The sequence below is a fragment of the Olea europaea genome, chromosome 8 (assembly GCF_002742605.1).
Source record: "Olea europaea var. sylvestris chromosome 8, O_europaea_v1, whole genome shotgun sequence".
Taxonomy (NCBI): domain Eukaryota; kingdom Viridiplantae; phylum Streptophyta; class Magnoliopsida; order Lamiales; family Oleaceae; genus Olea; species Olea europaea.
In genome coordinates, this window is record NC_036244.1 from 8,075,591 (window position 1) to 8,076,438 (window position 848).

The window sequence follows — 848 nt, forward strand, 5'->3', positions numbered from 1 at the left end:
TTCATTTGTAAACCTGATAGCAATCTCTCCTTGCTGAGAAACCAAGGTAGCGAGCTGATTAAAAATATTGCCCAGCTCATGAATTGTCGATTCCACATTCTGAAGTGCTTCAGCTCTACTCTGCATGTAGCTATCTTGTACTGGAACCAATTCCTGTTGCTGTTGATGCTGCTGCTGCGACATTAATGGTTGTGTTTCCCCATCCATCTGGTTTCTGTTGTTGAAGGAGTTACAGAAAATAAGGTTTGCTTGCATATGGATCAGTTTATCTCAATCAAGTAATTAAAATCTCAATCAAAACAATTTTATGGAGACCCTGAATGACTATTTTGTATTAAATCAACTAAAAGCATTTAACAATCTGACCATTAAACAACATTCTGCCCTTAGACGTACATAAAAATGAGTAGTCAATCATATCCCATTTAATTAGGTAGAAAGAGTAGATAAAAGCCATTAGCTACAAAATATTCATTACATTCTTACTTAGAGAATGGATTGGGTGAAGATTGTCCCCCAGTAGCCCATGGAAGAGCAGGGGCAGCTGAAGTACTTCCAGCAGACTTTGCAGCCAAGGGTCGCTGGCGAACAAATGGATTCGCTGGATTCTTGGAAGCAGTAGAAGAGAACAATTGTCTTCTGTTCTCATGAACCTTCAAGTTCTGCAAAAATAAAAAATCCATGAAATATTGTTCAACTTGACAAAATATTTTAACGGGCTATAAAGCAAGTCCATTCATTCAGAATATGGAAATGCAGAAATAAACTCATCAGTAGAACAGAAGGTGAAAAGTGAAAACATCTTGGCTCACCTCTGTCCTCATGGTCAATACTTCCTTGAACTCCTT

General features: G+C 38.0%; 1 protein-coding gene across 1 annotated transcript in view; it reads right to left on the reverse strand.

Moving 5' to 3' along the window:
* Positions 1-842, reverse strand: part of LOC111398722 (syntaxin-32-like) — a 1,833-nt gene extending 991 nt beyond the window's left edge. The window contains exons 1-3 of the mRNA XM_023025779.1: positions 813-842; positions 487-662; positions 43-214 (exon numbers count right to left, since the gene is read on the reverse strand). Coding sequence (XP_022881547.1) covers positions 43-214; positions 487-662; positions 813-824 — 360 coding nt within the window. The 5' untranslated portion in view covers positions 825-842. The remainder of the gene's footprint in view (positions 1-42; positions 215-486; positions 663-812) is intronic.
* Between the last annotated feature and the right edge of the window lie 6 nt (positions 843-848).